The sequence below is a fragment of the Myotis yumanensis genome, unplaced genomic scaffold (assembly GCF_028538775.1).
Source record: "Myotis yumanensis isolate MYYU_CA2020_CCGP unplaced genomic scaffold, mMyoYum1.0.hap1 SCAF_3, whole genome shotgun sequence".
In the NCBI taxonomy this organism is placed as follows: Eukaryota; Metazoa; Chordata; class Mammalia; order Chiroptera; family Vespertilionidae; genus Myotis; species Myotis yumanensis.
Window position 1 is genome coordinate 28,424,724 of NW_027223754.1, and position 24,669 is coordinate 28,449,392.

Here is a 24,669-nt window from a genome sequence, read left to right on the forward strand (position 1 = left end):
ACGCCCACCCGGAGGTCTGATCGTGTCCTGACCCCCCTCACCCCCTCGGGACCCTACCCGTGCACGAATTCGTGCACCGGGCCTCTAGTGGTTATATATTTCTTTTGTAATTAAAAACATTTAAAAATGGATAAAGAAACAAATAGAGTTTCTTTATACAACTCTTAATTTTACACATAGAGATTTGTAAAAGGGACTATGCATATCGTTTAGTTACTATGGATTACCAGTATGTACTTACTGTGTGCCCAGAAATGGGGAAAGGTGAGCCCACCTGGGTGAGGGGACGACAGTGCATAGCGTAGAATGTGTCACAATTTGGACCCCACATCCTGGCTCAGTATTGCCAAAGGCTCTCTCTGTTAGAATCTCCCATTGCTGAACATTTAATTGTTTTCTCTTTTTTGGTTAACATGAGTATTGTTATAATAAACATTATCCTTCATAAGTCTTTGTTTTATGGACTGTTTCCCTAAGAGACCTAGGTATTGACTTATTCATGGTTTTTAAACAAATATTTTTAAAAGATGGAAAAATGGCAACTTTGGAAATCACCGGCAGGCATAAGGGGAGGACAGGAGAGCAGTCTGGAGGGCGGCGGGCGCGTCTTTCCCTTTTCCTGTACACCTGTGACTGGTAACAAAATGTAGGTGCCACACCATCGGCTGCAGGTGTGGAAGGTGAATTTCTGCTTTGTCAGCCTTTACCCCTTCCTTGATGTGGTGTATCTTTTCAGGGAGGTGGGAGGCGGTGGGAGGGGTCTTTGTCCCCACGTGGGAGGCTAGGGTTGCTGGGGGGTGGGTGCTCCACTCTTGTCTGAGGGGCAGCAGAACCTCTTCCCCCACTCCCAGCCCCTTGCCCCGGGCACCACTCCCACAGGTTGGAGATGCTCCCTCACCAGCACCTGCTCTCTGTGCTCTGAGAGCCTCTGCTGATGTTATAAATAAACCTGCCACTTGCTGGTTATACAGCTTCAAAAGATGAGCCCACCTGGGTGGGGGGACGACAGTGCATAGCACAGGTGCAGCCTGCTGAGGATGTAGCTGGGAGCCCATGTGAGGGCTTACACCCCTAGTGGGGGCAGCTCTCCCGTTCCCTCTGCTCAGAGGAGCCCACGCCAGCTTTCTGTCTTTCTACATCTTGGGCTGGGAGGGCTCCCTTTATGAGGTCTGCAAAGCGGGCGCTGCCTGCCTTGGATGGGACAGAACGCACTCTCCGTGGAGGCCTGGGGTTTGGGTAGCGGGACAGGCAAGGGCTTCTCAGTGCAGTGGCCACTGAGTTGGAGAGGATGCTGGTGACTTGGATGCGTTTCTGTGTTTGCTAGTGTTGGTGACATCAGGAGTGCGGAAGAAGGTTCACGCACCAGAAGCAACCAGCACATGGCAGTCTCTTTGCACTTAGTATCTCATCTTTCTCCGGGGTAGTCTTTTTTTTTTTTTTTTAATATATTTTATTGATTTTTCACAGAGAGGAAGGGAGAGAGATAGAGAGAGTTAGAAACATCGATGAGAGAGAAACATCGATCCGCTGCCTCCCGCACATCTCCTACTGGGGATGTGCCTGCAACCAAGGTACATGCCCTTGACCGGAATCGAACCTGGGACCTTTCAGTCCGCAGGCCGACGCTCTATCCACTGAGCCAAACTGGTCTCGGCAGGGGCAGTCTTTTACAGTAATAAGTAAGAAAGGAAAAACCAAAGTTTTAATTCTGCAGTTTTCCTCTATTCTAAAATGACCATTAAGACTCACATCCAGTGGCCAGAGCAGGCTTTGGTTTGTGGTTCTCCACAGGGGACAGTAGATCAGAGACTGTCTTTGTGGCTGGGTTCACTGAAGTAGGGCCAGACGCTCACACCATGATTGATGGGGCTGGAGGCGGTGCCCTTGGTTGTTAACCCTGAGGACCGGGGTCAGGTAGAGAGGCCCATTTCTGGTGGCTGAAGGTTCATGTACATGAAAACAACCCAGAGGCACAGGCCTTCCTGTGGGGTTTTGTGGCCTGTGCTGGGCTTGTTGATTCCAGCAGCACCTCAAGGGAGGGGCGCTCTGCTGGTGTGTGTGGCAACATGGGCTCATCTTAAAATCTGGCTGCATTCAGCAGTTATCCCAGGTTGTGGACCCTGCCTCTGTGGCAGGAGCTCGCCCTAAGACAAGGCCCCATGTGCCGTGAGCCAGCCTGCAGGTCTCTTTGGAGAACAGAAGTCTCTGGAATAGATGCATTGTGCTTCTGGGATTCTTGGCGCATTTGTTGGTGCCTTTGAGCCTTTAAGTCCCTTGCGCTTTTATTGGACAAAGGAGTATGCTGGGTTCTTCTGAGACACACCCCTGCACCAGCCGCAGCTGCTCCAAGAGCATCCAGTTGGACCTGAAGTCCAGTAGGTGCCAGGCAAATATGCACATATCCCTCAAAGCATCTGGAGGGACCCCTAAGTATTGTCACATCAGCGAGCTGGCAAATGCCACCACAACGATGACAGCAGCTCCCTGGAAAGGAGAGGAGTCAGCTCATTGCTTGGTGCTCCAAGAGCTGCATCACCCGGGTTGCCATGACCCACAGTGCAGGATGCTGCATGTGGGCGTGGTCCCCGCAGGCCAGCACAGGGGTCCATCTGGCCCTCAGTCCTGGAGAGTCTGTGCAGCAGGAATGGTTTAGATCAGGAGCCCGACTCTGGAAGACCCACGTCCAGGTGTGAAGGTCCACCTTGCCAGGCCAGTCTGCACTCCTGTGCCCTGCATTACAGTCAGGACTCGGGACTATCACTTGACTCCATTCTTGGCAGTGGGCACCTCCTGGTTGCCAGGACTCCAGCCCCCTGTGTCTGAGTCCCTGGGGCTCTACCTCCAAGGAATCTCCACCAGCTGGAAAACAGGGCATTTTCAGAGGAAGCAGACACTGTGTCAGGAAGCCTCCAGGAATGCAGTCCACTTCCTTAAGGAAGTAAGTGCCTTTGTGCATGCAGGGCCCTCCGAGGCTCAGGTTTATCTCAGGATGGCGCCTGAAGCAGGAAAGGCAGAATAGGCCTGTGTCTCAGAAACACACATAACCAGATGCCAGCCACAGTGTGGTGAGGAGCCCACACCACCCCAGGGTCATGGCCCTGGGCCTCAGGGCAGTTTCACAGATTGAATGGCTGGTGTGGGAGGGCCTAAAGCAGAGCCTTTGCCTGGCGAGGCCTGCAAAGCCAGCAGTATTGTGGTTGGTGATTTGGTGCATCTCATCAGTGCTGGGTTCCTCACTTTTTTTGCATATGCTGGAGTAGGAATTCTCCACAGCTCTCTGTTTTTAAAGATAAGGTGGCCGGGCACATCTCTAAAAGAGGCGAGGGAGGAGGGGAAACATGGAGGAGGGGGGGGGGGCAGTGGAAAAAGGGAAGAAGGAGGGGAGGAGAGAGTAGGTAGGGAGAGGGAGAGAAGGGGAAGAGGGACAGTACAGGAGGGGCGAGGGCAGGGAGAGGAGGAGGAGGGGGAGGACCGGAGGCACAGGCGTTCCATACAAGTGATCTGGCTGGTGTGCTCCCTCTCCGAAAGGATGATCCGAATGGGGAGATAAAGTTAGAGTCGAGTCTCCTACAAGTTCTTTTATTCGCCTTTTAGTTTCTTCCTTATTTCAGCAAAGTTAGAAAAAACATCCTGAGCTTAGGTCTCTTCTGTAATGGCCCATGGTCCTTCAAATGCAGCCGGCTTGTAAACTTGGCAACGTTTCTTGCCTAATTAGACCAACAGTGATGTTAAAAATAATTTTGGAGTTTCAAACAGCTCTTGAGCTCAGCAAAGAGAACTCTGACTTCCTGTGTGAGATGCTGGAGTGCCAAGGGGCTGCCGTGTGTGTGTGTGTGTGTGTGTGTGTGTGTGTGTGAGAGACAGCAGTTGGTGGTGCCAGGCTTGAAGCAGCCTTATTTAGGCTGCAAGGGGAGGGAGGGGCCACTCAGCATGGGATGCTGGTCTGAGCATGACTCATGCCCAGTACACTCCGTCCAAATGTGCCGGTGGGTCAGGATCTCATGATGTCTCCTCCTTGCGGGCCGGGAGACTGTGTTGAGCTTTTCTCCTCTTGTGCATTTGAGTCACAGCTAAAAGAACAGCCAGTATCTCATCAGAAATAATTTATTTTTAAAATGTTTTTATTGATCTTTAGAGAGAGGAAGGGAAAGGGAGGAGAGATAGAAACATCGAAGAGAGAGAAACATCGATCAACAGCCTCCTGCAACCTGGGCATGTGCCCTGATTGGGAATCAAAACAATGACCTCTTGGTGCATGGGTTGATGCTCAAGCACTGAGCCACACTGGCCAGGCCCGTTAAATAATTTTAAAGCCTTTGTTACCTTATTCTTTATAGCCCTCCGAAGGTTCTGCCTCTGCCCACCTGTGTGCCTTCCAGTTGCCTCTCTCCTTGCTCAGTCACGAGGAAGCCTGCATTCTGCAACATTTCATGGGGTTTCATGTCTCCTCTGGGTCTAAGTCAGCTTCCACCTCACCTGCTCTTCCTTCATCTCCCCTGTGGCCCGCAGTGGGTCACGTTTTCTGTGAAGCCTTTGACTCCCCAGCCAGAATGTGCTCTCACCACACCTTTCTGTGCCCAGTCTGCAGTCTCCAAGGGCAGCTTCCACCTGGCACACGTGTTTTGCACTACATGTGCCTAGTTAACCTGAAGCTCCTCAGGGCAGGGGCCATAGGCTCCTATGAGAATTCTTCCAGCCCCTTGACCCCAGCCATGCTGGCCCCTGGGCTAGTGGAGGACACAGATACCCACCCGGCCTCTGTTCTTTCTGCAATTGTCCGTATGACAATTTCTTCCATCTTCAAGTGCTTGCTTCTGGCAGTGAAGCGGTTATGAGCATTCATGTACACGGTTTTGTTTGCACGCCTATTTTTAGTTATTTTGAGTAAATCAGGATAGGAGTGGAGTTGCTGGGTCATGTGGTAACTGTTTAACTCTTTGTGGAACCACCAAACTGTTTCCCACAACAGCTGCCCTGTTGTAAATTCCCACTGGCATCCCATTTTATCTACATTCTCACCAATACCTGCTATTTTCCTTAAAAAGAAACCCCAGCTGTCTTCGTGGTGCGAAACGGTATCTCATTGTGCTGCTGAGAGCAAGAAGAAGGAAGAAGCGATTTTATTGGTTTGTTCTGAGGAAGCAACCTCTCTGCTTTCTGCAAATGGAAGTTAGATATTGCCAGCGTCCCCGTAAATGCTGCCTTCTTACAGAGGAGCAATAACCGGCGGGCTACACACATGCATCACCAAAGAGGTTACACCTGCCCACATGTGAACAGTAACAGGCATGTTACACACATGCATCTTAATAGATGCCACACATGCACAGTAACAGGCATATTACACACAGGCATCTTCACAGATGTTACTCTTACTTACGTGTGAAGTCGGATGAGCAATTAGCCTTGCATTGAGCTGGCCATGCCTTTACTGCCTTCACTCTTGGGGTATGCCCCCTCCACCAGGAAGAGTCAAAGACAGCCCTGACTACGAAATCAGAACTGCTTGAGAAACTGAGCCTGTTGTGTATTTAGCCAACTGCAAAGATAACAAATCATATGTGAAAATTTCAAGCTTTCGGGTCAGGAAGACCTCTCCGAGTCCTCTGTAGCCCCAGAGTAACAGACGAAAGACAGGTCATTCCATGTGAAGTCTGGTGTTAGTCATGGACCTGGAATATTCCACAGTGTGTCTGAAAGTATTTATTTAGGTGGTTTCCCTTTCAGGTTAGACGTGAGTGAACAAAGGAATGCCGTCTGTTTAAAATGCTTTCTGGGGCTTGTGTTTTGCACTACATGTATTAATGGAAGACCCTGAATTTGTTAACATCTAAGACATTTTCTTTCTCAAGTTCAAGCCAGGGCTCTTTTACAGAATGATGTGGGGGAAAGAAGGAAAAGCAAAAGTAGTACCAAAATATACAGGGCGGAAAAGAGCAGGGGGAAATCGTATGTTGATTGTTTCCGAAAAGTAAACTCGGATCTTGAAAGGGGAGATTCTCTTTCCACCACTAATTGGGAGCGGTTGTCTTTGGCCAGGTCAGGCGTCTTGTATTCCGCACCAAGACCAGTCTGTGGGCTTATGGTAGCAGTATGCACCCTGCCTTTCCACAAATTTGATATTTCCCAGATTGTCTTCCTCCCTTAACTTCAAGAAACACTTAATGTAAACTATGAAGAATTTCTGTCAGAACCCAGGAACCTGCACTGCAGCGGTGACAGCTAGTCGTTAAACTGGTCATGACGAGGTCCTCAGCCTTCACCTTCCTCAGGGACGAGTCTGGTTCAAGGGCGGGGAGAGCCCCCTAGCATCTGGGCTGCCCGGGGCCCGGGGCATCTGGCTCCTCAAGGCTGTGCACCGCTGGCTATAGAGTTAGAAGCAGTGGGTCCAGGCATAGTTGGAAAAATCAGGATTTGACAGCAAAGATGATTTCCGTTTTCCTAAACATTGTTTCCATGGATCCCATCGGAATGGTGTGTGGCCAGCCTCTGCCAGGGCTGGCTTGTGGGGACCTTGCTTATGGAGAACAGAGGAGGGAAAAGCTGTGCAGGTGTCTTGGGCTTTAACTTCTGAATAAATGGAATACATTAGATTCTTGAAAAAAAAAAAGAATCCTTTGTAATAAATTAAGTGCAATACACACACACACACACACACACACACATAATTTTTCCCAGATTAGATTAGCAAAGACCCACAATTTTGATAACTCATTACTAGCAATGATATTGGAAAATGGCATTTTCAAACATGGTAGTGGGAATGCAAATTGCTACTATAGAGAACTGTTTGGCACTATGATAAATTTGTATGAAAATTACAAATTATCCTTTTTCCCAGAGATTCTGATACCAGGAGTTTATTGTTTAACCTACAGAAATAGATTCTGTGCATGGTTATTTGTTGCTGCAATCCTGGTACTAGCCAAAGACTGAAGATAACCGAAGTGCGCATCCTTGAGGGAGGGTTAAATGGACTGTGTTCACTTAATGAAAAAAGGGGAGGGAATTCTTAATGCACTGATACTCTCCCCAGATGTATTGTTAATGCCCATTTTAAGGAGCATGTGCTGCCATTTATGTAATATACCAGCTTGTATTTGCTCCCAAAGTCTCCAGGAGGAACAAGGAACTCGTGGCATTGTTGCCTGTGAAGGAGGCTGCAGGATGGAACTTACATTTGGACCATTTAATGCTCTAAAGAGCTCTTACAAATAGAACAGTGCCTTAATGTTAACTTGAACCTGACTATGTACTTGGTCAAACTATAAGGACACTTGGGCTGCAAAGATGCATCCTCCTGCACCCCAGAACCAAGTGCCTGGAGGAGGTGCTCAGGCCAAATGAAAAAGGAATGAAACAACGGGTGGCAGAGGGTGAGAAGCAGTAGTGCCTGGGTCTGACATGAGAGAGGCCAGAATGCTTTAGGGGGGAGCGGCCACCACATATTGAGAGCGGTGGTCTTTGGCCAGGTCAGGTGTCTTTCCATTGAACCTCAGTGCTCAGAGGGCCTACTGATCTTGTGGGCTTAACAGATTTAGAATCAACTTACAAAGAAAATAGGTAAGACAATGTAGAAACAGTCTGACAACAGAAATTGGGAGTTGGGGGTGGGAGATGTAGATGGCTTTCAGTTCTTTGTTTTTCATAGCAGGGAGTTGACGGAGGAGTTTAAATTAATAAACCAGGGACTGTTAGTGAGGCTGTCATTTATATTTATCTTGCTTGCTCAAAGGACTAAGACACAGGTTACTAAAGAAGGCTATTTCTAGAGAGCATGGGCTACAGACAGACTCTTAATGTTTAATCTTGGACTCCTACATCTGGAAGTTTCCTACCGTGCATTCCTGGCACTACTGAACAATAACAGCAACAGAAAACATGCATATAAGTCACAATTGAAAACTCCAAACCGGAGTCATAATCAGGCCTCTGGAACTACTCCAGCTTCCTCTAGAAAAGGGAACTGGCTTTCTTTTCTGTGCCCACGACTCGGGGCCAGCTCTGGTGAGCTGAGCGGAAGCAGATGGATTTCATTTTTGTGTGGTTAGTACCCGAGCTTCCAGCAGAGATGCCCTTGCAGATACGCATGCCTGCTCATCAAGTCTGGCTCTCTTGCGTGACATGTTTTTCTCTCTGTGTTTTCAAAGCCAATGCTCGGCCGTGTGCAGTGTAAACCCAGAATCTCTCGTGCTGGGATTAAGGGCTGGGGAGGTCACTCTTCTGGTCAGAAATGGGACACAAAACCCAAAGTGATGCATCCTGGACGTGCTGCCGTGTGGAAAGAGCTTCATCTGTGCTCTTCGGAGACAGTTTCATGATCTGCCTTGGACATGTGCCAAAAGTACTTAGTTTTAATAAAACTGTTGCCATGGTTCCCCCACCCCCATTTTGCCATCATAAAATAAATGAAAACTGGCCTGGCCGGTGTGGCTCAGTGGTTGATCATCGACCTATGAACCAGTAGGTCACAGTTCGATTCTTAGTCAGGGCACATGTCCAGGTTGCAGGCTCCATCCCCAGTGGGGGGCGTGCAGGAGGCAGCCGATCAGTGATTCTCTCTCATCATTGATGTTCCTCTCTCTGTGTCTCTCTCCCTTCCTCTCTGAAATCAATAAAAATATATTTTTTTTTAAAAAAAGAAAACTGCTCCAAGAAACCAGAAACACCAATCAGAAAGGATATATGCACCCATATGTTCATAGCAGCACAATTCACCATAGCTAAGATCTGGAAACAGCCTAAGTGCCCATCAGTAGATGAATGGATTAGAAAACTGTGGTACATCTACACGATGGAATACTATGCTGCTGTAAAAAAGAGGGAACTCTTACCATCTGCAGCGGCATGGATGGAACTGGAGAGCATTATGCTAAGTGAAATAAGCCAGTCAATGAAGGAAAAATACCACATGATCTCACACATTCATGGATAATAGAGACCATTATAAACTTTTGAACAATAATAGATACAGAGGCAGAGCTGCCTCAAACAGATTGTCAAACTGCAGCGGGAAGGCCGGGGAGGGTTGGAGGGCAGGAGGGAGGGGGGTAAGAGATCAACCGAAGGACTTGTATGCATGAATATGAGCATAACTAATGGACATAAGACACTGGGGGGTAGGGGAGGCCAGGGGATTGTCAAGGGCCGGGAAAAAAAGGACACATATGTAATACCCTTTGTAATACTTTAAGCAATAAAAAAATTAAAAAAATAAATAAATAAATAAAATACTAAAAAAAAAAAGAAAACTGCTATTTCTTTGATTTAAAGTAAAGCTATAATTGAAAAGCTGGACAAGAGTGTCAGTGAGGATGTGGAGAAATTGAAACCTTTGTACAATGCTGGTGGGAATGTAAAATGGTTCAGCCGCTATGGAAATGAGTGTGGAAGTTCCTCAAACAATTAAACACAGTTACCATGTGACCCTGCATTTCCACTCTCATGTATATATAACCAAGAGAATTCAAAACATACATTCACACAAACACTTGTACACAGATCCCAGAGCCACATTCTTCACAGTAGCCCAAAGTTGGAAACATCCCAAATGCCCATCAGCAGAGGAATGGATGAACATTGATGAAGAGACCATGCCACATTCACACCATGGAATATTACCCAGCTGTGCAAGGGACCGAGTCTGACACAGGCTGCGGTGCATAGGGACCTTGAAAACATGCTGACTGAAAGGGGTCACACTCAAAAGCTCACATAGTCTATGATTCTGTTTGTATGAAATACCCAGAATAGGCAAATCTGTAAAGCTAGAAAGTGGGTTAGTAGTTGCCAGGGCCGGGGCGGGGGAAGGGGAGGAAAGAGGACATGACAGTAAATAGTTCCTGTTACCCGTATGGGGACAAAAATGTTCTAACATTGATGTTGGTGATAGTGGTGTAACCCTGTGAATATACTAAACATCATTGGACTATACACTTCAAATGGTATGCTGAGCCTGTCTTAATAAAGCTGTTTAAAAAAGCAGCAGTCAGCACACACATGTACACAGACATGCGCACACACAAGCAAATGTATAATACAGAGGTATGTCTATAGCAGGAAATGACCGCTATGGCCATGTGGGACCTGTGTCCACTCCTGGCCTTATACCACGTGCTAGCAGGCATTCTTCCCTTTTCTGCTTCTTTCTTTCTTTGGGTCACATTTCACTGGGTGGGGGGGCGGGGGAAGAAGAGCGCCCATGAAGAGCATTCCCAGTCTGCAGTTCCCTGTAGCACGGGCGGCATCCCACGGACCACGTTTTCTGTTCTGTGTGGTCTGTGCTCATTGGCACCTCTTGTTCACTGTCCAGGTGCACAGGGATTGATGTGGAGGTGGCCTTCCTGCCCTGAGTCTTGCTCTGGGGAAGGCCCAGGGCTTGCCTGGGGGAGAGCTTGTAGTTTCCAGCGGTCCTCACCTTCCAGAAGTTTCCATAATATCCTCACCTTAGCAATAAATGTCTTCATTGTTGATGGCCTGCTTGCTGTTTTCTGGTCTTAATAACCACTAGATAGAAAATATAGCATTAGATGAAAAAAATATTTTGTAAACGGAGGCATAACATTTTTGCTTCAAAGGAGTAAAAAATACCCATACAGTACGACGTTTTAAAATTAAAAGGAAACTAGTGGTTTCTTTATTCCTTTTCTTGGCTTAATTTTATAGTTTTTATTTCAGGATTGAGTTATTGTCAAGAACACTATTTTCATGTCTAGCATAATTGGAAAAGCGCAGGAGAATAGAGCATGCTTTCTTTTTCCCCAGTGGGAAAAGAGCAAAGTTAGCTAACGTTTTGTGTGTATTTAGGTGCTGAATAGGTTGAATTCAGTTCAAAACTGAAAATCTAACTAATTCTGGAGACATGCTCTTGTCTATAAAATTAGTCTGAAAATGGAGAAGTGGATGATTTTCCATCTGCCCTTCTTAGTATCTTGGGCTTTTGTTTCTTGTCTGGAGCCTAAAATGCACTTTTCTTTAGACTTCTGAGGTCTCCTTCCCCCCAGCCCCACTCCTGTCCTAGCAATTCTGATCATCCCGTGAAAGCAGAGAGACAAGGAAAGTGCCCCACCAAATCTTAATGACCGTCCGGCACATGGACTTGCATAAATGACAACAGGACAGCCCAGAGTGGGGCAGGAATAGTGGAGGAGGGAGGAGGAGCAGGAGACGCTGCAGGGGTGTTCAGGGAGGGGAGCACAGTTCCAACGCTGCAAGGGTGAGAGGGGGCACAGGGTCCCAGGGAGCCAGGTGGGTGGGTGCCAGCCCTGTGTTTTGTAATTGCAGAGTTGCCACAGATTTTTGCCCCGAGTTACCTCCTCCCCTACTTGCAGCCTGCCCCTGGGCTGTGCATCCAGCCAGGAAGTTCCCATTACTCAAGGTTCCCATTACTCAAGGTGACCCCAGATGCCACTTGTGGGAGGAGATGGGAACTTCTAGGGACAGTTGCATCTTGGCATACAGACCAGCACTCTGAAGAGCTGAGGCACAGGGCAGACAAGGTCAGGCAAGGCTGTGAGAGGTGTTGGGAGTGGAAATGCCAGTCGGAATTTGTCCAGAGTGTGTGGATCTTGCCTTGAATCAGATGGGGCAGCACAAAGCAGCCCCTCCTCGGTTATCACCCACCTCCTCTGCAGAGAACTCTTCTCACAGGGCTTGCAGTTCATATTGTGCACCCACTTCTCCTGATGGACAGAACAAGAAGTACGTGGAGCACGTTGCTGCATCTTTTATATGCCGAGTCCATCACTTAATGTCTCCCAGATAAAGCTACCAGCCATGGACTTGCTGTAGAAAGATGTTTCCTCCTGGAGAACTGGTGTGTTTTGTTTTTAAATAAATTATGACAATGATGTGCTCCACCATATTTCCATTTGTACCATAGCTATTAGGAAGCTTGGCACTCAATCACTGAGTCATCCACATTGGGGATGGATAGATGTAATTTTCCTTCCTTTTACCATATTTTAAACCTTTAATTTCAAGTTCAACAGCCTTATTGTATACTTGGCTTTTATATTGTAACGCACTACCTACCCCTTTTGGAAATTGGAGGAAATCCGAAACAGATGTAAGTCACTATTCATGTATGGGTCTCCGGGGAGCAGATGTGTGCTGTGACGGTGGTTCGGTGATGCCCTGCGGGCGTCCAGGCAGCTCAGCATGGAGTTTCCAGACTTCTCAATCAGTATGCAGTAGAGGAGGCTGTTTATAATGTGATTTAGAAATCCAATCTCATCTGGCTTTATGGAGTTTTGTTCTATTTAATATCAAGTGCTAAAATAGCAAGGCAGCCAAAAATATATTCAAGGAAATAGAATTTTTAATCATGAAACTGATCTCTGTGGGGAAATAGCTTTTATTTTGTCATAATAAGCTAGGCTGGCTACCAGAATTTGTAGAGCCATTTGCGTTGTAAATCAGGAAGGCCTGCCTGAAGATGGGGAGCATTAGGAGCGGCCATTCTTCCTCATGTCTGCTTCCAAACATGAAGGCCTCTGGGTTGGGAGGGGGTTGCTCTTACGGGACTAGGGCACTGGGCTCACAGACCTGTATGTATTATTTAGTGAGGCTGATCTGTAGTTGAGTTGAAAGTGCCAGAGTTGTGTGGACGGCTGGTGGAGTCAAGCACATCTGGGTAGTCTGCTCCCAGACGGTTCTGTTGGTGTTGGCCCCAGGCTCACAGCTGGAAGAATGGTGCTTTGTCAGTTAAAGCCCTTGACCCTCACTCTTCCCTCCCAATGCCTCCTTCATCCTTTCCTCCATCCTTCTCTTTTGTGAGTTTGGTGAGAGCACATTGGCCTCTCTATATGCTGGAGGGCAGCAAACAAGATCAGACCACCCTTAGAGGTGACATGGGTTTGAGCTCTCGCTACTTACTCCTAGAGTGCCTGGTGTCTGACATCCCCTCTTGGGGCATAGAGGGCATTGTCCCTGAGTGCCCTCCAGGGAAGCCAGCCTTCCAGACAGGCAAGTCCTGGTCCCAGGGCTGTGGCACTGAGACCTCCCATGGCCCCTCCAGTGAGGCATAGGCATTCACCCATGGCTCTCCCCAGCTGCCTGCAGGTTTGGGTTTTTCTGGCTGGTTCATTGAGAGCTTACACAGGAATTATCGCCGGTCAGGGATGATGACCGCTTTCAGAGCCTAACCTTTGTTTTCCTTACCCATTGCCTGATTCCTGTAATTAGAAAGCAGAGATTGCCGTTTCAGCACTGTGTATGTTACTGTTTTTTAAGTGCTGCCTTTTACTTCTGTTAGTAAACTAGCTGTTCAGAGATGATATCACATACCAAACTTGCTGTCTTTAGCAAATTTACTGATGAACAGTTCTGGTTGGTGAACAGTAAATTTTAGAGATGTGGTTAATAGGAAGAATCATATAAAAATGATTACTTATTTGCTTCTTAGAATGAAGCCAGAGTTTTCTTTTCTTCTATCTTGTAATCATTTATTCATCCATTCACTAAACAGTTCAGCACTTACTGTATAACAGGATCAGCTTTATATTCTTTTTTTTTTTTTTTAAATATATTTTATTGATTTTCTACAGAGAGGAAGGGAGAGAGATAGAGAGCCAGAAACATCGATGAGAGAGAAACATCGATCAGCTGCCTCCTGCATGCCCCCCACTGGGGATGTGCCCGCAACTCAGGTACATGCCCTTGACCGGAATCGAACCCGGGACCCCTCAGTCCGCAGGCCGACGCTCTATCCACTGAGCCAAACCGGTTTCGGCCAGCTTTATATTCTTAAGTAAATGCCTCTACTTACTACGGAAAATAATGCTTTTTCTCTGAGAGAGAAAAAAAGACCCATAATATGTAGTTAGGAAGTGATGCAACCTCTAGCCTTTGGCATAAATAATCAACATGGAAGAAACAAATCTGTTGCAAGTATGGTTGAGGTGAAATAAGCCCTAAGAGCTGGGATATCCACCCTTGCTCTGCTGTGGGGCTTCAAGCAGAGTCTTGGGAGTAACCCATCATTCTTGGCCCTTTTTGGTGGGGTTCCCAACTGTAAGGGCAGATTATATGGCCCAGGGCGGGGTGCTGGCTGCTACTCCCAACCCTCCTGGTCTGAGTGGTTTGTTAATGTTGGCACAGGTCCACTAGCTGGCTCTCTAGTGTTGTCATTGTCATAGCAACAAGGATGTTTCTATAACAGTCCAGATTGGGAGCCTGTAGGGTGGGAGGAATGTGGATGAGACTGCATTCATATCAGAATAATATAATTTGGCATTTTCACATTTTTAAGTATCTGTTGTTCAGGCTCTTCTTTCTTTTATCCTACAGTCCCCACCTTGAGAGAGAGAGAGAAAAACATCAATGATGAGAGAGAATCATTGATCGCTGCCTCCTGCTCGCCCACTGCTGGATATTGAGCCTGCAACCCAGGCATGTGGCCTGACAGGGAATCGAACTGTGACCTCCTGGTTCATAGGTTGAAACTCAACCACTGAGCCACACTGGCGGGGCCAAAAAATAATTTTCAAAGGAAAATATGGTAAGCCCCAATTCACATCATAAAGGTGACAGTAGGAAAGTCAATAAAGTCAGGCTGGTTTGAGGTTAAAGATTGTGAACACTGCAAAAATGATCAGTTCCAGAAACAACTGGAAAACTGACAGGCCCCATGGTGAGCTTGGTGTGTGTGGTGTGGCTTCAGGTCTGCTCAGTGGAAGGAGCAGTCACCAGGAACCTGTGTCTGCTCCTCCTCATATCTCCCCCTCCACCTCCCAGTCTGGAGATGCCCATGGAGTCACGTCCTACCCTTTCCTGTTGGTGGGTTCATCACTCTGCATGCATATGCATGTGCGCATATGACCTTTCACATCTGCCAGAAGCCTTCAGAGAATCTGTCTTTTGACATTTAACAACGGACTCGAAGCTTGGCTTGGATTCAAATGCCTCTTCCCAGATTGGCCATGTTTTCATTTGCTCAGCTCATGTAAAAATGGCACGTTCTGGAAGGAAGCCTTGTGATGTTAAGGTGTTTTAAGGATAATAGTGGCTATAAAAAGACATTTATTTGTTATTTATTTTTCTTCACCAACTGATAGCCATTGATGATTTCTTGATGAGAAAGAAAAATTTCTGGAACCTACTGGGTTAGAAAAGTCTCAAAGCTAGAGGGGCCTTGGAGAGTTCTTTCTTTTAGAGTTGGGAAAACTGAGGCCCAGAGAAGAAGGTAGGTCTCATGCCAGAAATGTCCACAGGCATAGATTAATACTGGTGCTGCTGTAAATCCTAAAAAACGCCTTTGTGTATCAGAAATAAGATTTATTGGCACAGAAGTAAATTATCAGCATCTACCTGAACTGTTGTTGGCATGGTGCTATGTGCCCACACCTGTCCCTCTTCCTAGTGCTGAGTCTGGTGCCAGTGCACGCCCAGAGCCAGGCATCTTTAGAACTGAAATGACTTGGTGACAAGGAAGACTCTGGGAGGTGATAGCATGTTCGAGGCATTTCTTCCATGTCGTGGTCTTCACTTGGGCATCAGCTGTCCCGGTTGAAAGCCACCTCTCTTTCATTCCTGCTCGCTCTCAGTTCACAAGTAAACAGGGCTGTTTGGACAACCCCTCATGCTTAATCTGAGCTTCTAGCAGAGGATGCTGGCCGTTGTGGTTTTGATAATGATCTCTAGACAGACCCAAGGTCAAATAGGGGGTTTTGACATTGTGGACATTTCCTGCAGGGCTGGCCAGGCAAGCTGGCTTTCTTGAAGGTTCCTCCTTTTTTCTCCAAATGTGCTTGTGTGTGAAGGAAGGGGCTTGTGAGAGGGAGACACACAACCTAGAGCAGCTCTCTCTTCCTGGAATTTTTCCTAACTGATTAATCACTCTGTATTTTAAACAGCTGTAGGTCATAGTTTACTCTCATCAATAAAGAGTCTTTCTCCTTAATTATTGCCCCAACTTTGACTAATATTACCAAATTAAATTCAAAATAAAAAGGAACCTGGGGATTGAATGGTTAAGCAAAATGTGGCACATACACAATGGAATGTCATTTAGCCGTGAAAAGGAAGGAGAGTCCGACACATGCTATAGCATGGGTGAACCTTGAGGACATTAAGTAAAATAAGTCAGAGAAGGACAGATACTGTATGATTCCACTGCTATGAGGTTTCTAAAGCAGTCAGATTCAGAGAAACAGAAAGTAGAAGGGTGGTTGCCAGGAGGTGGGGGGAGGAGGAAATGGGGAGTTGTTGTTTAGTGGGTACATAGTTTTTTTTTTTCAAGATGAAAAAATTCTAGAGATTGATTGCACAACAATGTGAATATATTTAACTCTACTGAACTGTACACTTGAAGATGATTAAGATGATTAATTTTAACTTATATATATTTACCTTAATTTAAACATTAAAAAATTAAAGAGACTAATGTGAGTAAAACAAAACAAAAATCCCTAATTCCTAGGTTGATGGATTCCTACTTTTATCAATTTGTTTTAGAGGTTACTGTGAATGCTACGTTGTATTTTTAACACCACCGATGGTATTTTCATCAATGTTTTGACTTGTGGTAGCACGAAAACCATGACCTTATGAAGACCTAATGAATGTACAAAAGTGAAAGCAGGTGCCTTGCTATGAAATAAACCCATTATTTGGAAACGTGTCTGTGATTAGCAAGGGGACCAAATAATTATATGCTATGTTGATGACATACTTACACTTGCTTTTTAGGTGAAGCCAAAAATCTTCCTACTTACCCGGGGCCAAACAAGATGCGAGATTGCTATTGCACCGTGAACCTGGACCAAGAGGAGGTTTTCAGGACCAAAATCGTGGAGAAATCACTCTGGTAATGTCTGCTCTTGCTGTATTGGATACCGATAAGTTTTATTCTGTATGGAAACTATCCTGAACACATATGGCATCTTGCCATCTTCTGTGTTGCTTAGTTTGCGTGAGAATTAGGAAATGTCCACATGGCTCTGCCTTACAGGGCAGTTACAGCCAGAGCATCCATCCTCAGTGGCAAACTGATATTCCCCAGATGCTCGTGATGCCCAGGACTGGACAGCATTGGGAACAAAGCGCACATATGTGACTGTTTGTTTGCCTCCAAGACAATCTATAATAATAAAAGGGTAATATGCTAATTAGACTAGACATCATTCCAGGCGTCATTCCAGACATCCTTCCGGACGAAGCCAGGGCTGGAGGGAAGCAGCCTGTGTCCCGGGTGCCAGAGGGAAGCCGGTGCCGGCAGCCAGGGGAAGGAAGGCCTACTCTTGCACAAATTTTTGTGCATTGGGCCTCTAGTGCAACGGTTCTCAACCTGTGGGTTGCGACCCCTTTGGGGGTCGAACGACCCTTTCACAGGGGTCGCCTAAGACCATCAGAAAACACATATATAATTACATATTGTTTTTGTGATTAATCACTATGCTTTAATTATGTTCAATTTGTAACAATGAAATTGGGGGTCACCACAACATGAGGACCTGTATTAAAGGAGCTTGGCATTAGGAAGGTTGAGAACCACTGCTCTAGTGTCTTATAAGAGATGGACTGGAAAGCGTATACTGCACCAGAAGAGTACAAATCAAGGATTTTGAGTGGGTAAATATTTGGAAAGCACTTTTTTTTACCACCTTCCTTTAAATTTATCTAGAGAGGCATGCCCAAGATGGTCATAGAAGTAACAATTCACTGAGGTAGGAGCCCTAGAAAACATTTATTGATAGAATTTGAGGAAGACAGGGTTCAGGTAAGAAAGAGCAGCATCTAACAGGTCTTAAGACTGAGATGTTTGCTGTATAATTAAAAACATTAGTGTTTCTCAACTTTAGCTTGCTTAAGAATCACTTGGAAGGTTTATTAAAAACAGATGTCTGCCCCAGGATGTCTGGGGTGGGGCTGTGATTTGCATATATAACAACTTTCAGGAGCTTCTGCTGCTGGCCCTGGACCACACCCAGGGGGTAGGAAGTGATGGCAACTAAAAGTCACAGCAGTTATAGGGGGTGGGAAGTGAGAAACCAGAAATGCGAACAGTGAGACGGCAGAACATCTTGGTACATATGTGTTAGCAGTTGGGGGATGGGGGTAGTGGTTTGCAGTCTGGGGGAAGCACACCAAAGCCAGCAGTGGGGCCCTGAGCGTGTTGTTTATATGAAGTGAAGAAGAATCCCTGTGTAGCCAGTGACTCCACCTTCGGGTTTCGAATTATGGGTTGTGTGGGTCCATCCAAACAGCTATTTTGAGTTTGAGAACATTTTTAGCAGATGAATTATATCCTTGCAGATTGCTGCTTCTAAGTGGGAACAAACAACACATTCCAATGACTTAGTGAATTTAATTTTTTGAAAACTGCAAAGGATCTCCTGCCCCTGAAACATGGAGACATTTCCTTCTCCATCTGCACCATTGCCACCAACACTGGCAAGGCTCCGAGCTATTGCAGTTGTGTTATTTTAATGCGTACACCAGATTCTCTGGAATGCTTTCCTGAAGAAAAATGAAAAGTCTGAGGAATTTGTCAGAGGTAAAGTCTGGTTTTGGGTTGATGATAAGATGACATTGGGGATGGTGATGTTACTGACCCTTCAAGGGTTATCTCCATTTGCCTAATGTGAGAAAAACCCTTTCCATGTTTAGTCAATGTTAGAGGCCCGTGGGTCATAGACTTGGAGGATTACTGTCAGTCTCTGTAAATGCTACTCTCCATAGGCTTGTGAATGAGGGTCTTTGGGAAGGGAATAGATTTGGGAACCTCTCTTTTAGGCGAGGTTGAGAAATGGGGACCATTGTCTTCAAAATATTTCAGGCAAATTGAGAAGTAGAAATCATGGTTTCTGGTTTTGGTGGCACTAGAAAATGTTTTTATGAAGCCAAAAAGGGAGGATGAGAGTTAAATAATGACAATGATTTACCTTTCTGGGAAACCAGCTGTAATACATCCAGAATCAGGTGTGAGCCCCTAAAATGCTGCCGTAAGAAGCTAGTTAATTATAGTGAGTGCATGAGGTAATACTCCCAATTTATCAGAACTTCTAATCCCTCCACATACTATTCACACTTTTCTTACAGATAGTTTTAATAAACTTAGTTATTTTTGTTTATTTTTGTTTATTTTTTATTTTTTAAATATACTTTATTGATTTTTTACAGAGAGGAAGGGAGAGAGATAGAGAGTTAGAAACATCGATGAGAGAGAAACATCGATCAGCTGCCTCCTGCACATCTCCCACTGGGGATGTGCCCGCAACCCAGGTACATGCCCTTGACCGGAATCGAACCTGGGACCTTTCAGTCCGAGGGCCGACGCTCTATCCGCTGAGCCAAACTGGTTTTGGCTATTTTTGTTTATTAATTTATTCATTAGCTTAATGAATATTTATTGAGTGCTTATCTAATACTAGAGGCCTGGTACACGAAATTTGTGCGTGGGAGGGGGGTGTCCCTCAGCTCAGCCTGCACCCTCTCCAATCTGGGAACCCTTGAGGGTGGGATCGGGCCTAAATGGGCAGTCAGACAGCCCTCTCACAATCCAGAACTGCTGGCTCCCAACTGCTCGCCTGCCTGCCTGATTGCCCTTAACCGCTTCTGCCTGTCAGCCTGATGACCCCCTAACCACTCCCCTGCCAGCCTGATCGATGCCTAACTGTTCCCCTGCCAGCCCGGTTGCCCCCAACTGCCCTCCTCTGCCAGCCCGGTCGCCCTCAACTGCCCTCCTCTGCAGGCCCGGTTGCCCCCAACGGCCCTCCCCTGCAGGCCCAGTCACTCCTAACTGCCCTCCCCTGCAGGCCTGGTCACTCCCTACTGCTTTCCCCTGCAGGCCTGATCGCCCACAACTGCCCTCCCCTGCAGGCCATCTTGTGGCCACATGGGGGCAGCAATCTCTGACCACATGGGGGTGGCCATCTTGTATGTTGGAGTGATGGTCAATTTGCATACTGGTCATGACTAATTAGCATACCAGGGCTAATTAGCATACCCCTCTCTTATTATTGTGTTGGAGTAATGGTCAATTTGCATACTGGTTGTGACTAATTAGCATACCTTGTTGTGACTCTGAGGGCATCGTGACCAATTTGCATGTTACCCTTTTACTAGTATAGATACCAGGTAAGGAAAGAGGTACTGGTAGCAGAAAGTTAAAACTGACAGCAAAGAGATAAACCTACGCAAAATAATTACATAGTTTAAAAAATATTAGTATATGTGGCCATTTAGTATTGAAGCAAAAACCCTATTCCCACTGATGGACTTTGCAAGCTTGCAAACTAGTAGTCCCAAAGCTCTACTCTACAGTATAAGAAAAAAGACAAATGAGCCCACTTTATAAAAGAAGTTAGCAAGGGGCTGAGAATCAAGATAATGGCATAGGTAAACACCAGTACTTGCAGCCTCCCACAACCACATCAAAATTACAACTAAAATACAGAGCAGCCATCATTCAGAACTGCCTGAAAGCTGGCTGAATAGAAGTACTACAATTAAAGAAGTAAAAAAGAAAGCACATGGAGACTGGTAGGAAGGGTGGAGGTGCTGAACGGGCTGGTCCCACTCCCATAGGAGGCCTCTGCAGCCAAGATATCTCACCCAATTGGGGTAGCTTTCTCCCAGACAGGGGTGCTTGCAGGGGTCATTGTTTCTCTGCTGAGACCTCCCCTGTTGCAGAGCAGACTGGCAGCCATATCTGAGTTTCCATCAGTGTGGCTCACACTGTTCGCTCTGCCCTGGTGATTCCCTGAGACCCCGCCCCATCCAATTTGCAGTCTCACCCAAGATGTTTGCAGCAGCTTTTCCATATGAATGGCCTGTTCTGGCTCAGGCTTCAGACTTTCCTGAAATCTCTCAAATAAGTAGCAGTTGGCATCAGCGTGCCCCATACCCATCAATAACAGGCATAAAATAGCTTGGCCTCGCCTGGACACTTCCAAGCCCACCACAAGTAGCAACCATCTGTAGATTGCTCTGTAGCACCTGCTGGGTGGCCCCAGGCAGTGGCTGACTTTGCACCTCCCAGGAGGCCCCAGAGCCAGTGCACCTGGTAGACAGCTTCACTGAAGCCCAATTGAGGCATAGAGGTGTTTCCTGCACAGCAGCTCTTCCACTGTAGTCACAGCTGGTTCTCACAGCCAAGTGGCCTGGAGATCAATTCCTCCCAGTGATGCCAACAGCAATCAAGGATCAACTACAACAAGACTGTGCACACAGCCCACACAGGGGAGCACCTAGAGTGCCCAGCTCAGGTGACTGCAGAGGTTAAGCCACTGGGCCCTAGGGGACACCTACTACACAAGGCCACTCCGCCAACTCCAGGAGACATAGCAGCTCTACCTAATACATAAAAGCAAACACAGGGAAGCAGCAAAAATGGGGAGACAAAGAAACATGTCACAAATGAAAGACCAGAAGAAATCTCCAGAAAAAAAACTAAATGAAATGGAAGCAACAAAACTACTAGATACAGAGTTCAAAACAATGGCTATAAGTTTGCTCAAGGATCTTAATGAGAGCTTCAAGGGACTTAGTGAGACTTTCAAGGATCTTAGTGAGAATTTCAAAGACATGAAAAGGACCAGTCAGAAATTAAGCATATACTAACTGAAATAAAGAATAACTTACTGGCATTCAACAGTAGAGTAGAGCATTTTGAGAATCAAATCAACAAATTGAACTATGAGGAAGCAAAAAACACCCAATCAGAAGAGGAAAAAGAAAAAGAATCCAAAAATATGAATATAGTGTAAGGAGTCTTTGGGACAACTTCAAGTGTACCAACATTTGCATTATGGGGTGCCAGAAGGAGAAGAGAGAAAGATATTGAAAACCTATTTGAAAAAATAATGACAGAAAACTTTCCCTACTTGGTGAAAGAAATGGACTTACAAGTCTAGGAAGTACAGAGTCCCAAACAAGAGGAACCCAAAGAGGCCCACACCAGGACACATCATAATTAAAATGCCAAGGGCAAAAGACAAAGAAAGAATCTTAAAAGCAGGAAGAGAAAAGCAGCTAGGAAGAAGGAGAAGGAAACAAAAAAAAGATATGAACAGTAAAATGGCAGTAAATACATATCTATCAACAATTGAATCTAAAAATCAAAATAAATGAACAAGGAATCTAATGAACAAAATAAACTGAAGAGTAAAATAGATCCTGGGGCATGGAAACATGGAACAGACTGACGAATCTGAGGGAAGGTGGGAGGAAGAGGTGGGAAGAGATTAACCAAAGAATTTATATTCATATATGCATTACCTATGGACATAGACAATAGGGTGGTGAAGGCTTAGGGTATGGCAGGAACCAGGTGGAGGGGGCCAATGGGGTACAAAAAGGGGGACATCTGTAATACTCTCAACAATAAAGATTTAAAAAAAAACTTAGCAAGGAAAATTGCTGGTGCCACATGGTCCTGAATATTTGAAACCAAAAACTGTCTCTCTTGTGAGTTTGCAGCCTGAATCCACACCACATTCATGGTAGAAAAATCTCAATCCATGCATATTGATTAATGTAGTTCTAGATCAGTAGTTGGTAACATCCAGGGAGGCAGCAACATACTTGTCAAAAGCAAATCCAATCATTTCTTTCAAGCCAAGTCCCAAAGAATTCTCCTTTATAAAGTTCCACGGACCATGAGCTAAGAGGAGAAAATACACAAAGAACAAGGAAATAAAGATTCCTGTTCATTTGCTAAGAGAAACAACAGACAGAAGAATCAGACCTGCAGAGTTTGCAGAATATCAACTAACAAAGTTTAATGAATTTAAAGTAAAGACAACATTCAAAACATGAGCAGGAAAAGAAACAATAAAGAAAGACTGAACCAATTTGAAAAAGAACAAAATAGAATTTTCAGAAATGAAGAACACAAGAATTTCAATGAAAAACTCAGTGGATGAATTAAATATCTGATTAGACATAGCTGAAAGGAAAATTGGTAAACTAGAAGGCAAATTTGAAATACACCCCAGAGACGCAAAGAAATGGAACATATAAGATAGGTTTAGAGGAGACATAGAGATAGAATGATGTCTAAACATGTCTCATAGGAACTCCAAAGGCGAGAGGGGAGATATGGTGGGGAGGCCGTATATGAAGATTGCAGGAAGATTCACTTACAGTCTTGAATGGCCTTGATTAGAGGGGCAGAGTTCAGAGGCAGACCAAGTGGCCGCTAATAGAATGGAATGAAGTGAACAAACCTGAGAGACAAGGTTGGGCAATGCTGTCTGGACTAGGCCACCTATGCAAGCATTTGACAGCCACCACACCCACAGTTTAGTTGTTGCCTTCAAGGAGGTGGCCGCTCCCTCTTTTTGCAGCTCCCCAGCATGCCTCCTTCAGGCTCAGCATTGCCTTTGAGATCTGATCATTTATTTGGCAAAGCCACTGCAGAAAACAAAAAGCCCACATCTGCTTTCTGAACTCAAAAGAGCTTAAGGGCTTGGCTTTCTGGCAGGCTGCTGGTCAGAGCAGGCAGGGCCTTGCACTCTGTCCAAGTGAGGGATGTAGTGCTACAGCAGGAGCCTCCCAGCAGCCTCCGGGGGAAAGGGTAGCCCTGCGCTCAGTGGCTGCTCCGTATTGTCTGTCTTCTGACTCAGCATTAAGCGCAGACCGAGTGTGAGAAGAGGAAAAACACATCTCTCCTTTGCCTCCTTTTCACCAGCAGAAGGTTGCCCCCGGGGATCAGACCAGGCCGATCATGCTGTGCTGAGTGTTCCCCAGCAGTCACTGACTGGTCTACAGCATCACTACCTAGTCCTGAGCTGGTATCTGAGGAAAGTGCCACATTTGTTCCTTTCTTTCCTTTCTCTTTATTTTTTTTTAAATTTATTTTAAAAAAATATGTCTTTATTGATTTCAGAGAGGAAGGGAGAGGGAATGGGAAATATAAACATCAATGATGAGAATGAATCATTGATTGGCTGCCTCCTGCACGTCCCCCACTGGGGATCAAGCCCGCAACGCAGGCATGTGCCCTTGACCGGAATCGAACCTGGGACCTTTCAGTCCACAGGCTGACGCTCTATCCACTGAGCCAAACAATTAGGGCCTTTCTCTTTATTTTTGACATGGGGGACTGGACGTTGAGAGATAGCATCTGTTGCAGATTTATTTGTTAGAACTCACTGGCTCTGACACATTTGGGAGAATAAGCCCTTTCTCCCTGGCCTCATCCCTTCTCCAGGAAACTGATTTGGGGCAAAGTTTCTGTCCTACTAGGAAAAATATCTTCCTGATGTTGAGAGTGAACTATTTTTTAATCATGTAAATGGTAACTCATTATTTGTGTACTGTTTGTTTAAACTAAAAGGCTCTATTGGCAGGGCTGGGCTGCACAGTGTGTCTGCAAGGGCACCCAAGTACTCTGCTGGACGGGGCTGCCTTTTGCTTCTAAAACAGGGCAGGGGGAGGTTATATCCTGGAGGAAATCACCATTTTATCCAGTGAAAAGAGCATATTGATGTTATATGAACAAAAGGAAAATAAGAGCTAAAAATAAGTATTGGGTTAAGCCAGTCATTTGCAAGAATATTCCATAAAGTATCAGTGTTTTAATTTCCTTTTCTCCATGTAAGTGATTCCTGTGAGAATGATATTGCCTACCTTTCCCCAGGAAATCCCCACAAAATATACTGAAAAACAAAACAAAACAAACCCCAGCTCCTGGCTCAGTGAAGTGCTGTCCCAAGGTTTCCG

The 24,669-nt window shown here is 45.8% G+C and overlaps 1 protein-coding gene across 1 annotated transcript in view; it reads left to right on the forward strand.

Moving 5' to 3' along the window:
• The window catches only part of RASA3 (RAS p21 protein activator 3), a 116,181-nt gene that overhangs the window by 22,680 nt on the left and 68,832 nt on the right, over nt 1-24,669 (forward strand). The window contains exon 2 of the mRNA XM_070408539.1: nt 16,690-16,807. Within this exon, the coding sequence (XP_070264640.1) occupies nt 16,690-16,807 (118 nt within the window). The remainder of the gene's footprint in view (nt 1-16,689; nt 16,808-24,669) is intronic.